This window comes from Bos indicus, chromosome 22 (genome assembly GCF_029378745.1).
Source record: "Bos indicus isolate NIAB-ARS_2022 breed Sahiwal x Tharparkar chromosome 22, NIAB-ARS_B.indTharparkar_mat_pri_1.0, whole genome shotgun sequence".
In the NCBI taxonomy this organism is placed as follows: Eukaryota; Metazoa; Chordata; class Mammalia; order Artiodactyla; family Bovidae; genus Bos; species Bos indicus.
In genome coordinates, this window is record NC_091781.1 from 48,331,044 (window position 1) to 48,343,510 (window position 12,467).

Here is a 12,467-nt window from a genome sequence, read left to right on the forward strand (position 1 = left end):
AGCCCGGCCTGGGAGTGACCATTTTTACTGACATTCATGTCCCACAGGTATCTGAGGAAAGAGTGAGCACAGGCTCTCTTCCTGCGCCGTCCCTCCAAGGCTGGTGACAGCACCACCCAGCCCAGGGTCGTCAGGAAGAGGCAGGAAAGGGTTCCCTTTTAGGGCGATGGGGTAAAGGCAGTACAAGAATGACCTTCAGTCACATTACAGCTAATGTGCTGGGTCTCAATTCACACCAGGCAATGGCCTACGTGCTCCCCACCAAGAGGCTCACTCAATCCTCCAGGCGCCCTAGGCCAGGAGGCTCTTATTTTGAATCCTATTTCACAGGTAAGTAAACTGAGGTGCAGACAGGCTGCGATCCTCACTGTTACATGGCAAGAAACTCGCAAAGCCACACTTTCAAGTGCTTAGCCGTGAAGCCTCTCTCAGTACACAGCTGACAGCTGACTGCCTCAGCATTTCTGGGTGTAACCATGGGGTTGCCAGAGCCCCAGGGCTTGCAACCCCACATCCTGCAGGTAAGAACGGCACCTAATTGACGATGGCAGCCAACAGGGCTTTTGTAAACAGGTCCTGATGAAAACTGCACGATCACCTCCATAGTTCACAAGAACCCCTCTGCCACCAGGACACGCAATTAGTGTGTTTACGGAACTTGAAAGGCACCAGGCTGCAGGAGACAGTGTCCTTCTCCTGTTTTTCTATGGTTCGTCTCTCACTTACCTTTCACACATACAGGACACCCTAATGCTTGTTTACATGCTGCAAATATCTAAGTGTCTTTTCCTTGTCTGTGCATGCCCCTTACATGTGTTCACACCGGTTCTCCTGACAGAGGGAGGTTTGGCAAGTGTGCATTTTTTAACCTGTGATTCTTTTCCTTTGTGACTTCTGGGACCTCTCTCCCAACCCTAAGGTCATAAAAACACTCCCCTAATTTCTCCTTTTAGTACTCTAAGGTATCTGTTATTAAAAAATGTGCTTATTTCATCTGCTTGAAATTCAGCTTGTATGAGACTAATTCCTCCTTATTCTCACAAATGAACAAAAAGCCAAAGGGAGAAAAATGAGCGAACACAGCTCCACTGTTAGGGGGCTCAGAGTCTGGCAAGACACAGGGTCAAATGTAAAAGGGCCACCAGAAGGATACAGCAGGTTCTGAGCCAGAGAGGCTCCAGTAAATGAGAGGACAGGCCATCAGTTCACTCAGAAGTTCAACTTCAGTCTCCTGCAACAATTCAATTGCTGGGCAGTTACTTCCTTGGCTGCTATGAAGAACCGAAGATCAGGAAGACCATGGAATGACCCAGAAGCTCATTTCTCTACCTACACTCTGAGAACTAAGCCCTGTCTCCAGATCAGCACTTTCCCATCTGGCGTGCAGTCAGAATCGCCCATCGCCTGGACAGCCTAGAAAGACACAGACTCCCGAGAGGCTTCCGATCCGCACCCACCTCCAGTCCCCAAGAGCAGCTCCCCAGACTCTCCATTCCCAGCAGGGACACTAGGTCTCACATGGGAAAAGGGCCCCCAGCCCACGCTTAGTAGCAGCAACCCTTATCCTCAGAGTTACATTTCTTTGGGCAGCTGGCGTCAACACCAGCTCAGCTGATGAGATAGGGCTGGAATTTCTGGAAGACCCAGAAAGTTGGGAGATTGTGAGGGCCAAGGACTCATGCTAAACAAAGAGCATGTTTCCACTTCTGAACAATCTAAAAAGTAGACAATTTCTTCCGCCCCTCCCCTTGGGCTACAGGAAGCACTCCCTGCAGCTATACCAGGCAACACTATCAACTTAGTTGCCTTGGCTGATCTTTACCTTGAGAGACTCTTAATTAAAGGGGAAACAAAGAAAGGCCTCAGCCCAAAATCCACAGTATAAGTCTTTTCAGAGAAGCATTTTGTCTGCCTCCTCAGAGTACTCTGGTTCAACTGTGGCCTTGTGGCCAAATGTAAGCAGGGTTGGGCCCCCCTCCTGCTAGGAGGAAACAGGGGCATCGGTGGGTCCCATTTAAAGCTCCTGCAGATTCTGCCCAGAGGTACCTCTGCGAACGGGTACTCCCCCACCCACACACACTCCACCCAATCCTGCTAAGGGACTTGAAATACTTCAGGGTCCCACAGATGTCTGAACTGAAATACCCTAAAAAAAAAAAAAAAAATGGCAGGGAGCTTCTCTGGTGGCTCAACGGTAAGGAATCCACCTGCCAGTGCAGGAGACGTGGGTTTGATTCCTGGTCCGGGATGATGCCACATGCCAAGGAGAAACTAAGCCCATGCACCACAACTATTAAGCCTGTGCTCAAGAGCCCAGGAACCACAACTACAGAAGCCCATGAGCCCCAGAACCCACGCTTTGCAATAAGAGAAGCCACCACAGTGAAAAGCCTATGCACCGCGATGAAGAGTAGCCCCCACTTGCCAGAAGTAGAGAAAGTCTGCCTGCAGCAAGAAAAATCCAGCACAGCCAAAAATAAATAAATTAAAATTTTAAAAGACATTCTTTATAACTTCAAAAATTTTTTCAATAAAAAAAAAATAGGTGTTTAAAAACTATAATACCCACTTCCAAACATGTTACATTCCAATCAATCAGCCACCTGCCAGGGTCAAGTGCTGGTCTGCACCCTTGAGCAGCACCCCTGTAGGCAAGTTGCTCAGCTGTGTCTAACTCTTTGCGACCCCATGTACTATACAGTTCATGGAATTCTCCAGGCCAGAATACTGGAGTAGGTAGCCTTTCCCTTCTCCAGGGGATCTTCCCAACCCATGGATCGAACCCAGATCTCCCACATTGCAGGCAGATTCTTTACCAGCTGAGCCACAGGGGAAGCCCAAGAATACTGGAGTGGGTAGCCTATGCCTTCTCCAGCAGATCATCTCGACCCAAGAATCGAACCCGGGTCTCCCGCATTGCAGACAGATTCTTTACCAAGTGAGCTATGCACACAAATGCACCACAGACTATTAGGCTGTGGTTCGGACACCACTGTTCTGACAGCATGTTAGTACATGCAGGTCTGTGAACCCCCTGCAGCACAGACCCTACTCAATGAATAACCGCAGGCCAGTCCAACGCTCCTGCCTGGCACAGGCTTGAGCACAGCGTGTGTGTCACTGGAGCATTAACGAGGGGCTCAATTACACATCACTGTGTGGTTTACATACACACACAGGGGTCGGAGCCCTTGATAACTTATTTCATGCCTATATGAGGCACACCAGCAGAAGTCAGGAACACTGTGTGAGTAAAAATTCCCCATTGAGAGATTCAAGCCTAAACTTTGGCTGAAGAGAGCTCCAAGACCATAAGTAAGCCGCAAGGATATCTGTTATCACTTACAGCTTATACTCTGCAACTAAAACAAACAACCAAAAGCTACCTTTAGGATGGTAACAGTTCTATCCTACTCTGATTTCAAATTTCAAAAAGTGTCTTTGTTCTACCCAACTGGTTTCAAGATAACAAAATGATATAAATGCTACCTTTGACAAGAAGTGAATGCATTTCCTAACTAGAATAGCTAGCAGTGGCTGGGACCTGGAGAGCCCCCGCCATAAGCCCAGACCTCTTCTGGGCCCTTCACCATCACTGCACAGTCTCCTGCAATTCCCAAGGGCCTGGGATCATCCCCCTCCAACTCACAAGAGGAACTGAGACACACAGAGGTTCCATGACCGCCTTTGAATAAACTGTCAGGAAGCAGCAGGGCTGGGAGACAAACGGCTCTGCCTGCCTGTCAGCCTGCCCCAAAGTGGAGGCCCCAACCTCACACCGTATACAAAAATCCCCTCAAAATGGTTGCAGTCCTAAATACAAGACCTAAAACTGTAAGACTCTTAGAAGAAAAACGTAGTTGCAAATCTTTGTTATCTTGAATTTGGTTTCTTAGATATGATACCAAAAAGTGACTGGAGGGAAAAAAATGGGTAAACTTCATCAAAATCGAAAACTTATGTTTCAAAGAATACAATCAGGAAAACGAAGACAATTCACACGATGAAAGAAAAGATTTGCACATCATATTTCTAACAAGGGCTTAAATATCCAGAGTATACAAAGAACTCCTATAACTCAACAACAAAAACAACCTAATTTTTGAAACACAAAAGATTTCAGTAACTTTATCTAAAGAAGATATACAAATAACCAACAAGCACACGAAAAGAAGCTCAACATTATTAGTCATTAGCCAAATGCAAACTGAAACCACAAGGTACCACGCTACACCCATGAGGATGCTACAGTAAAAGCGAACAGTAGCAAGTGTGGGCAAAGACGTGCGAACATAACAGCCTACACATTGCTGGTAGGAATGCGTTGGCCAACTTTCTGGCCAACTCAATAAAATGGTGCAGCCACTACGAAAGAAAATTTGGCTGTTCCTCATAAACAGAGTTATCATACAATCCAGCAATTCCACTCCTAGTATATACCCAACAGAAAGTATGTTGTTGTTATCCTTTAGTTGCTGAACTGTGTCTGACTCTTTTTGTGATCCCACGGACTGCAGCCCGCCAGGCTCCTCTGTCCATGAGATTACCCAGGCAACAATACTGGAGTGGGCTGGCGTTCCCGTCTCCAGGGCATCTTCCTGACCCAGAGACTGAACCTGCATCGCCTGCACTGGCAGGTGGATTCTTTACTACTGGGCCACCTGGGAAGCCCCAACAGAAAGTATGGGTCTACACAAAAACATATGAATGTTCTCAGCAGCCTTATTTAATAAAAGCCAAGAACTGGAAGCAAGCTAAAGTTACCAGTCCATTAACTCATAAATGGACAATATATGGTATCTTTAAACAACGTAATAGTACTTGACCATAAAAGAACTGAAGTACTTATTTTTGTTTACAGCATGAACAGACCTTGAAAACACTATGCTAAGTGAAAGCAGTCAGTCACAAAAGGTCATATGTTGCATGATTCCATTTATATGAAATGTTAGAATATACAAACCTATATATTATGAAAGCATATTAGTGACTGCTGATGGGTACACAGTTCCTTCCTGTGTGATGAATGTTCTGGAATTAAGACAGTAGTGACAGATGCACAATTCTGTTAATATACTAAAAACCAGGGACTTGTATGCTTTGTAAGAGTGAATTTTGTATGTGAATTATATACCAAAAAAAAAAATCCACACCCCAGCCAAACAGGGTTCCCTGGGTCCACCCTGTCCAATGGCAGCCCCACAAGAGGTGGACTACACTGGGAGTAAATTCAGAGAGGACACTGATGGGGGCGAAGGCTACCAGAAACCTTCCCTAAGGGCTCCCAGTCTGTAAGAAAGCTGACAAATCTTTTGGGCCCTGTCTGTCCAAATTCATTTGAAGATCTAATATCGTGATTCTCAATCAGGTGCAATTTGCCTCTCAGGCAGTACCTGGCAATGCGTGGAGATACTGTGGGTAGTTACAACGTGGTGGGGTGGGGGGTGGGGGCAGACTGGGGGGGCGCTACTGGCATCTAGTGGGCAGAGGTCAGAGATGCTGCTCAGCACTGCACAGGGCAGCCCCCCCACCAATCGTCTGGTCCAACACGCCAACAGTGCCACAGCTAAGCAACCGTGATTTAGTTTAATGATGGATCAACCACTTTTTTAGAACTCTGGATTTATATAACCAAGAGGCCCTTTTGATAATAATTATTTCAGATATGTTCAAACTGCTCCAAGCAGTAGAACACGCCTCAAACCAGAACTGCTACAGATGTAGGGTAGGCCCCAGGCCTACGTCAGGCAAACCTATCTCAAAAAAGCAGCCCAGTACTTCTCTGGTGGCTCAGTGAACTCCAATCTGCCTGCCAATGCAGGGCACATGGGTTCGATTCCTGGCCCGGGAAGATTCCACAAGGCATAAAGCAACTAAGCCCGATCTCTGGGTCAGGAAGATCCTCTGTAGAAGGGAATGGCAGCCCACACCCGACTGAGCCGCAACTTGGGAGCCTGCGTGTTGCAACTACTGAAGCCCGCGCACCTAGAGCCTGCGCTCCGCAACGAGAGAAGCCACCACAGCGAGAAGTCCACGTGCCACAATGAAGAGTAGCCCCCACTCGCCACAGCTAGAGAAAAGCCGGCACATACCAACCAAGACCCAGCGCAACCAAAATAATAATTAACATACAAATCATTTAAAAAACAAAAAGCAGTCCAGGCCTTTCCATACTCAGAGGCAGCTAGGAGACTGCCTCAAAGGCCCAGGTCTTAAGCAATGAATTATACTTTAAACTTGAATAGCTAATCAAAGCTTTCTTAAAGTACAGCATTTCTTAAACACTAACCAGTTATCTGAAAGACTCACATAAGGAATGGACTTCTCTTTTTCACATAAGGAAAGAAAATGCAAAAAAAAAAAAAAAAAAGTCTGCAACAGGAAAATTACTGCTAACCACATACATTACGGGTACATACATGCCAAACAAAATCCAAAGATAGATACACATATGTAGCCCCCATCTATAGAAGCCGCTCTTCTTTCCCACAGGGCCCTCCAAGCTGAGTGACCCAGTGCTAGTGCCGTCACCAAATTTCCAGGTTCTGCCCAACACTTCAAGAAAGGCTCAGCTGTCTCTCTGAAAATATCTCAAGACAGTTATTTTTTAAACAAGTTTGGGCTTTTAAGACCACAACCCACAGGTCCCTTCCTAAAAGGCAAGCCTGAAAAGGGAGTGGGTTGTTTCGGGTTTTTTTCCCTATCTTCATCACACAAAAGGAAAATAATTAAATGTAAATTATCCAAAAATCTACTACCCAAAAACAACTCCTCGTAATATTTTGATGTATAACCTTCTAGAATTTTCCCAAATATATTCATACAAACTTCTTTTTTAAATAAGAATGGGACCATACCCTAATACCATTTTCTGCCCTGCTCTTTTCATCTAGTAATGTATTTCTTTTCCTACATCAGCAAATCCACAGACACGTCATTTTCTAGCAGCACAATATCCAATCCCACGCTAGCACCCTTTTTTTTTTTAAGTCACCTCCTATGGGGCTTTTGAGTGTCTTCAGCATCTTATTATAATCCTGGAATGACTACCTTTACACCTATATCCTTTTCTCAGTCGCCCAGTCTTTTCCCTTAGAATACATTCTCAGAAATGAAATTACTGGGTTGTTTAACGTTTTGGTTTCATGCTGCACCAAACTTCCCCCCTTGAAGTGTGACAACTCATACTGTCACCAGCAGCCCGTGACCGTTGTTCCTCCGTCCAGAAGGGAGTGCAGAACTGCCCTGAGACGTACACTCCCACTGGAGGAAGCCATCTACCCTCACTCAGCACCTTGGACTCTGACGATGCCCTAAGATGGCAATATTCTGCCAACACAGATGGATCCCTTAATTAGTTTTGAGCTGGGAACCAACAACTCAACAATAGTCAATGCCAGGTGTCAGCTGTTTCTAATCTAACCCCATCCATTTGGATGGAAACCTTACTCAACACCCACAGGCCGTTTTGCTAAACAAAACGACTTGTGGTGGAGGAAAACCTCTCTGTGGCCAGAGCCGGTCAGCCTAATTTAAAGCAAATCCGTTTATGAACACGCTCTGTCTGAACCCCAACCCGCCAGGATGCTCCTCCATCTACTAACCGCAGGCTCCAACTCCAGCCTAACTCTCAGAGTTGAGGTCTACAAGGTTTGCTACCTGGAGCTCTGGTGGCCGCAGGCTTGCAGGCGAAGGCGAAAACCCAAGAGGAACTTACGTAAAAGTGGAAATGCAAGAACTGGGCCAGCACTCTGGGGGCCACATCAGGGAAGGTGGCCAGGAGCGTCTGGAGATAAATTTCTAGATCCTTCTCCCTCTTTTCCACCAAGCTCCTGGAGTTTTTCCCAATTATCTTTTTGGGCGGAAGCAGACTTCTATCAATCTTCTTCTCTGCAACAAGCTGTAAGAAAACACAAGTGTGTCAACCACAGACCAAGAGGTTCTGTAACTGTGCAAGGCCAAGGCAAGCAGCTGAGGGCAGGTGCTCGCTACGAAGCCCATCGCGGCAGGAGCACCACGATTAGTGATCAAACTAGCGCACCTGGGTTTGGCCTCAAGTTTAATTAGCACTAGAAACACCGATACAGTTCTAGACAATGAGTTCCACCAAGAGACTCTGGAGACATTTAGGAAATACCTCAAAGCCCCTGAAGTCACCATCTTCTCTAAACCACAACACAATTCTCACGCTACAAATGACCCAGAGAAAGGGAGCTCTCTCCAACGCAAATAAAGAATTACAGCCAGATACTAAAGCACGGGTTCTGGAATAGGTATACCCAGGTGGAACAAGTTGAAGCCTGCTCCCTCCCCTGGAAACTATCCCAGCATCTCATATCCTAGCTACAACTGTCAATCTTAAAACTGAAGTTCAAATACACTCCTTGCACACTGTCTCATGCAAGAGTTGAACTCTCAGGATCCAACGGGTTTGGGGTTTTTTTTTTTTCGCTGTTTACATTAATAAACCAGTTTTGCCCTAAAACCAACCCATGACACAATGGGAACTTGGCCTAAAAGCCCCCAAAGCCCTGAAACACAGGACCCCAATTTTCAATTACCTTTTCATGTAGGTCGTGGAAATCACTGTAGCGGTGCTTGACTGTCCACTCATGGCTCCCATCAGTGATCTGGATGATGTAAACCTAAGAGGGAAAACAGCCCTTGCCTAGCCAGCAATGAGGAAAGCCCCACCTCACCCTTAGCAATAGCTGCAGGACACCCAAACCCCCCAGGCCGAAGTTAAGTTGCTCCTGCCCACCAGCCTCTGTACCTGACCCTTGCTGAGAAGCAGGGGGCCCCTTTTAGCCTCCTCCATGGCCCTAGCACTGGATCTGGCAGGCATATGGGACAAGTCTGACCCCTATCCAACAGTGAGAAACAAAAAAGGCAGCTATCATATTAAGCAATCTCTTTAGTTTTTAAACTCCATGTTTAAGCCTCCATGTAATTCAAAGTCCAATCCAACCTGAGCTGCAAGAAAGGCCTTTCCTTCTGAGGCAAAACAGGGTCAGGTTTGGCAGGACCAACTTTTCTGCTTTAGTTCTTTTTCAGGAGCCCTGACTATATATTCTAGAAGCAAGTCCTTTTCCAACACTTTCAGCTGGTTCAGGAGCTGAACACAGCCAGGAGTCAAGGCACTTAGAAGCTCAGAGGAGGGCTGCTGCTGCTAGGTTGCTTCAGTCGTGTCCGACTCTGTGCGACCCCACAGCCGGCAGCCCGCCAGGCTCCCCCGTCCCTGGGATTCACCAGGCAATAACACTGGAGTGGGTTGCCATTTCCTTCTCCAATGCATGAAAGTGAAAAGTGAAAGTGAAGTCGCTCAGTCGTGTCCGACTCCCAGCAACCCCATGGACTGCAGCCTACCAGGCTCCTCTGTCCATGGGATTTTCCAGGCAAGAGTACTAGAGTGGGGTGCCAGTGCCTTCTCCGCAGAGGAGGGCAGTGATAGATAATTAAGTCCTAATAGAAGCGAACGGGTCAGGAAGACCTGTGTTCAAAATCTGGTTCTGCCATTCCTGGCTATAGTTTATGTATGTATGTCAACTTATGTAAGTGACTGGGAGCCTTAAGTTGTTTGAGCCTTGGTTCCCATCTTAAAATCTGGTAGGATTAAGAATCAAAGGTAATGCATGCAAAATGATTTGTAAAGGGCCTGGCATGTAGTAACTGATCAATCAAAGGTAGGTGTTGATAATTATTCAACTCAGCATACCTGGATAAAAGGACACAAAATCACCACCTTCCCAACACCCATTCAGAGGAAGGCCTCAGCCCTGTGGACTAGGAGAGCTTTTTTGGAGCTAACCCTCCAGGTGGATACACTGCATGCATGATGGCTGACCAGAGCTAAGTCCTCACCTGGATGAGGCCCCATGGTCCTTGCATCCCGCCCCTCTCTGCAGCACGCAGGGAAGGGGGAGGAGAAAATAATCAACTCAACTGAAGCCTCCATTGAGGAGCAGGCCTGTTGCTCCAGGATCCGTAGGAGCCCCTCCACAGCCTGACCATTTCCCTCCCCCTCCTCCTGCCCAGGAAAGGAGAAAGAGCCAGAAAAATGACCCTCAGGAGGAGGATTAGGATGAGGGCCAAGGAGGTGGGGTGAAGGCAGAGCCAAGCCCCCTTCCCCAACTCACCATGGTCCCAGAACAAAGGCCAGGAGGCTGAGAGGTGCTCAGGCCACCCCCACCTTGGGGCCAGTCCCTGCTAGGCAGCCTACCAGGCCCATAGGCGCCCAAGCCCACCCAGACCCAGGAGGGCCTCCTACTTCATCACAGTCTGCAACTTCTCCCCTTTCTATCCTGCATCTCCTCCACAGTCTTGAAGTGTGCATGGGCAGTGAGCCGCTCTCACCCACCCCCCCAGTCCAAACCCATGAAGACCCCTAAGGTTCCGGGCTCTTGGACTCAGTCCTGAGCCACCCCCTCAATTCCCGGGGTCTGCGCTCCACCCGCCTCCATTCTTGTCTCTGCCTGAGCGCTAAGGCCCCCAGATGCCCCCTTCACTTTTGAGCAAATGTCAACTGCAACCCCAAGGGCCCCCAGACCAAGGCCCCGCCCTCTCTTTTTCTTCATGGCTTGCAGCGCCCTGACCCCTTCCGCTGATACCATCCGAAGACCCCTTTCCTAATTCCCCTTCTCCGGGACCCCTGTCACGTCCTCCCAGGCCGGCGCCCCTCCAGGGGAGCCTCCGCCTCAACCTGCCCCCTCTCCTCTGCAGGCCTCCTTTATCCCTTGATCCTTCCCATTCTTAGCCTCCTTTTCTAAACACATACCCTTCCTAATCCCCTTCTCTGCGCCCCACCCCAAGACCCTTTTTCCAGACCTGCGGAGCCCAAGCGTCCGTTCCCCAGATTCTGCCATCCCAGGCCCCCTCCTCAAAGTCGCAGCGCCCCGACATCCTCCTCTCCAGCTACGGGGCCAAGAAGCCCACCCCAACCTCCCGCCCCGGACTCAAGACTCCGGGTTCCAGTCGCCATCTCCAGTTCGGGAGTCCGGGCCCCCAGCACACCGTATACGTGTCCACGAGCTCAGAGCCCACGACGCGCGCCGTCTTGACCGGCTCGGCCTCCCGCTCGGGCCCGAAGCTGCGCGCCGCCGCCGCCATGTTCCGGGCTCGGTCGCCGCCGCCGCCCGGCGCAGACTGGCAGCAGTAGGGGGCGGGGTCAGCGTCCCACCGCCCCCTGGCCCCCGCTGCCCCCCGCCCCCGGCGCGAGCCGTGCAGCCATGTTGGCCCCGCCGCCTTCTCGCGCCCCAGCCCCACTCCGCCCGGCGCACGTAATTGACAGCTGCGGCCCGCGGCGCGCGTGCGCAGGCCGCCTGGGACGGTTCGATTGCGTAATCGGTACCCGAGGCCCCGCCCGCCGCGCGCCTTGCAGCTCGGGAGAAACTGAGGCTTGGGCGGGAATTGCTCTGGGCTCTGGCACTCGGGAGGGATGGCCCTGCACCTTCCGTGGCGAGTCACTGCCACGCCTGGCCTTAGTTTCCCTCTCCGCAAAAGCGACAGTAATTAAATCTCACCTACCTCTTGGTCTCATTCCCTGGAGGACCCGAGTGTGTTGAAGGAGGATCTGATTTGTACCTGGAGTCCGAACAGGACAGAATAACTCTGAGCTAGTTCTTAACCTCTGCAAGACTCAGAGATCTCTGTCAAATGGACTTTCTAGAGAATTGAGTGGGTTAATCCATGCAATGGCTGGCAGGCAAGGCAGGGAACTGGTGTAGGCTCTGTGACTTCCCAGATGGGTCAGCGGTAAAGAATCTGCCTGCCAAACAGGAGACGCGGATTCCATCCCTGGGTCGGGAAGATCCCCTGGAGGAGGAAATGGCAACCCACTCCAGTATTCTTGCCTGGAAAAAATCCCATGGACAGAGGAGCCTGGCAGGCTACAGTCCATGAGGTCACAAAGAGCCAGGCACGACTGAGCCACTCAAAACCAGCTGCGTGAAGGACGTGGAGGGCTTAGGTGGAAAGGATATGTGCTGGCCATCTGGCACAACACCCCCAGATGGTATCCTGCTGCTGAGTCACTTCAGTCGTGTCCGACTCTGTGCGACCCCATAGATGGCAGCCCAGCAGGCTGCCCCGTCTCTGGGATTCTCCAGGCAAGAACACTGGAGTGGGTTACCATTTCCTTCTCCAATGCATGAAAGTGAAAAGTGAAAGTGAAGTCGCTCAGTTGTGTCCGACCCTCAGCGACCCCATGAACTGCAGCCTTCCAGGCTCCTCCATCCATGGGATTTTCCAGGCAAGAGTAGATGGTATCCTACCAGAGCTCAAAACGAGGGGGTGACAGATAGGCCCTGGACTCAGGAACTACAGTGCTGGAAAAGGGAAGCATGGGCACAGAGAAGGAGCCCTAACCCGGGTCCAGAAGAGAGGTAGTAACCCAACTGGAGAGGGAGAGTCTTACACAGATGAGGCATCTGTCGGTGTATTTGTTGACTGGTAGAGTGCATTTCAGCCTA

The 12,467-nt window shown here is 49.5% G+C and overlaps 1 protein-coding gene across 3 annotated transcripts in view; it reads right to left on the reverse strand.

Annotated features, from left to right (window-relative positions):
• Positions 1 to 11,261, reverse strand: part of NISCH (nischarin) — a 62,272-nt gene extending 51,011 nt beyond the window's left edge. For 2 of the 3 annotated variants that reach the window (XM_070776562.1, XM_070776563.1), the window contains exons 1-3: positions 11,011 to 11,261; positions 8,562 to 8,645; positions 7,718 to 7,900 (exon numbers count right to left, since the gene is read on the reverse strand). In XM_070776562.1, the coding sequence (XP_070632663.1) occupies positions 7,718 to 7,900; positions 8,562 to 8,645; positions 11,011 to 11,106 (363 nt within the window). In that variant the 5' untranslated portion in view covers positions 11,107 to 11,261. The remainder of the gene's footprint in view (positions 1 to 7,717; positions 7,901 to 8,561; positions 8,646 to 11,010) is intronic. The other variant, XM_070776561.1, reaches the window with a different exon arrangement.
• Positions 11,262 to 12,467: the final 1,206 nt, after the last annotated feature.